General features: G+C 39.2%; 1 protein-coding gene across 1 annotated transcript in view; it reads right to left on the bottom strand.

The window, feature by feature from the left end:
- Positions 1–526: 526 nt before the first annotated feature.
- Positions 527–1,848, bottom strand: part of LOC117943109 (sphingomyelin phosphodiesterase 4-like) — a 10,128-nt gene continuing 8,806 nt past the window's right edge. Inside the window, exons 6-7 of the mRNA XM_034869037.1 lie at positions 1,347–1,455; positions 527–610 (exon numbers count right to left, since the gene is read on the bottom strand). Of these exons, the coding sequence (XP_034724928.1) occupies positions 543–610; positions 1,347–1,455 (177 nt within the window). The 3' untranslated portion in view covers positions 527–542. The remainder of the gene's footprint in view (positions 611–1,346; positions 1,456–1,848) is intronic.

The following is a 1,848-nucleotide window of genomic DNA, read 5'->3' as shown; positions in this document are numbered from 1 at the left end:
ATAATTTCCTATAAATGAGGTTTATTGACCATAAATTCCCCAAATAACTGTAAAAATGAAGTTAATGGTGTTGAAAAAGTCAAAGTTAAAAGTTAAAAACATCGATAAAAAGCCTCAACGAAAGTGTTGATTTTCAACTTTGACGCAACACGAGGGTTATAAAAGCATCCTTTATGTATTTTACAGTTGAAAGTACCGTTGTTTGTGAGAAGATGGACTCCTGTCATTATAGGCCTTGATTTTGAATAATTTAAACGTCCTGATATACAAAGGTTTATTTATCCTGCTTCTATGTAGTCAGAATGGGAGCTGAATGCAGCTCAACCACAAGGTGACCCTTTAATTTTTATTTTTTGATGCTTTGACCTCTCATTGAAAGAGATTAAGTGTATTGTATTGCCTGCTATGGTTAATTTGGGCAACAATAAAGTTCAAAAAGCAGCCTTTATGAAATCCATTATTAGTCCACAGCTCAGCACAGACTTCAGCGGTTAATGACGACTCTGCGTTCGTACTTTTCAAGGTGCGCTGAACTCAGAATATCACGTTAATCTCACCTTTGGCGCGATGAGACAGAAGGCGAAATTGAACATGAAGAATTCAAACGGATCTGCAGAGCGTTAAGGAATAATAACAACAACAGCACAATGATGGAAAGACCCCCCCCCCCCCCCCCTGCAGTGCATGTATAGGTACTGGGCATGTGTGTGTAGTTTGGGCCTGTGTGTAATGTGTGTAATAACAACAGAGAGGACATTGTAATTTCCCCTTGTGGGACTAATAAAGTATACAAAATTATTATTATTAACCCTCCTGTTGTCCTCATTGTCTAGTGAGGACTCGGTTAGAAAGTCACACAATAGACAAACTCTTGCTCTTTAAGCTCTCAAAACTATTAGAAATTAGAAGAGAACAGCTAAAAGGATTAGTTAATGATGCATTGAAATACGTTGGGCAACTATTTTAACAATTAAGTCATTGTTTCGGGTATTTTTCAAGCAAGAAATGAGAAACACAATGTTATATATTCTCAAGGTTCAAGCTTCTCCACTCGGAGGAATTGCAGCTTTTATTAAACACTGAGGTTTGATCTGCTAGTGGAGGAAAACAAGGCTTTTTAAACTATTTTTTAACACTGAAAACAAGTGATTTGAGGAATTTTAACATGTGCATTTAACATACAATATATAGAGATTAAGAGACACAAAGAACTGTTATTATAATTAACAGTAATTAGCTAGCACGTGGCTGAGTTTTCTGATAAAGGCTTGACCAGCCATGGGAAATCCCTCTCTAATCCCTTAAAGAGGACCCAGACAGATTGGGGTTTTTGTAGGAAAGGATACTGAAAGCGAGGTTCAGGGTCAGCAGACCCGACAGGGGGAACTGCAGCTTGTTGTGGAACAGGGGACAGTCTGGGAGGACTCCCTCCTGGATGCAGGCCTTCACCGGACCCTGGAGGACACACCGGGGGGGGTGAGAAAACAACATCAGGACAAGATGAGGAGCGTATGGTTGACACTTTGTCAAAATGGAAACCAGTTAGAAATCTCCAAGTTTAACAGCCTTCAACTCTAAATGGAACATTTCATGATGTGCCACCAGTCTTCTCTTTCTACATCAGGGGGTCAAACTCAGGTTCTCTAAGGGCCACACTGGGAAATGACAAGCACTTTAACCCTTGTGCTGTCTTCACTTTCGGGACCCTCTCGACCCGTGTCTTATTTGGGGTTTTAAAAACAATTCTCAAATCAAATTCTAATTCATAATCTATTAAGAAATGTTGTCTTTATCTCAATTTCAAACAGCTGAGATAACATCTATGTTTAAGGAATGCAAAGTGTCCGT

This window comes from Etheostoma cragini, chromosome 4, assembly GCF_013103735.1.
Source record: "Etheostoma cragini isolate CJK2018 chromosome 4, CSU_Ecrag_1.0, whole genome shotgun sequence".
NCBI classification, from domain to species: Eukaryota; Metazoa; Chordata; class Actinopteri; order Perciformes; family Percidae; genus Etheostoma; species Etheostoma cragini.
Note: the sequence above shows the minus strand (reverse complement) of the source record. Positions and strands in the feature narration are given on the sequence as shown.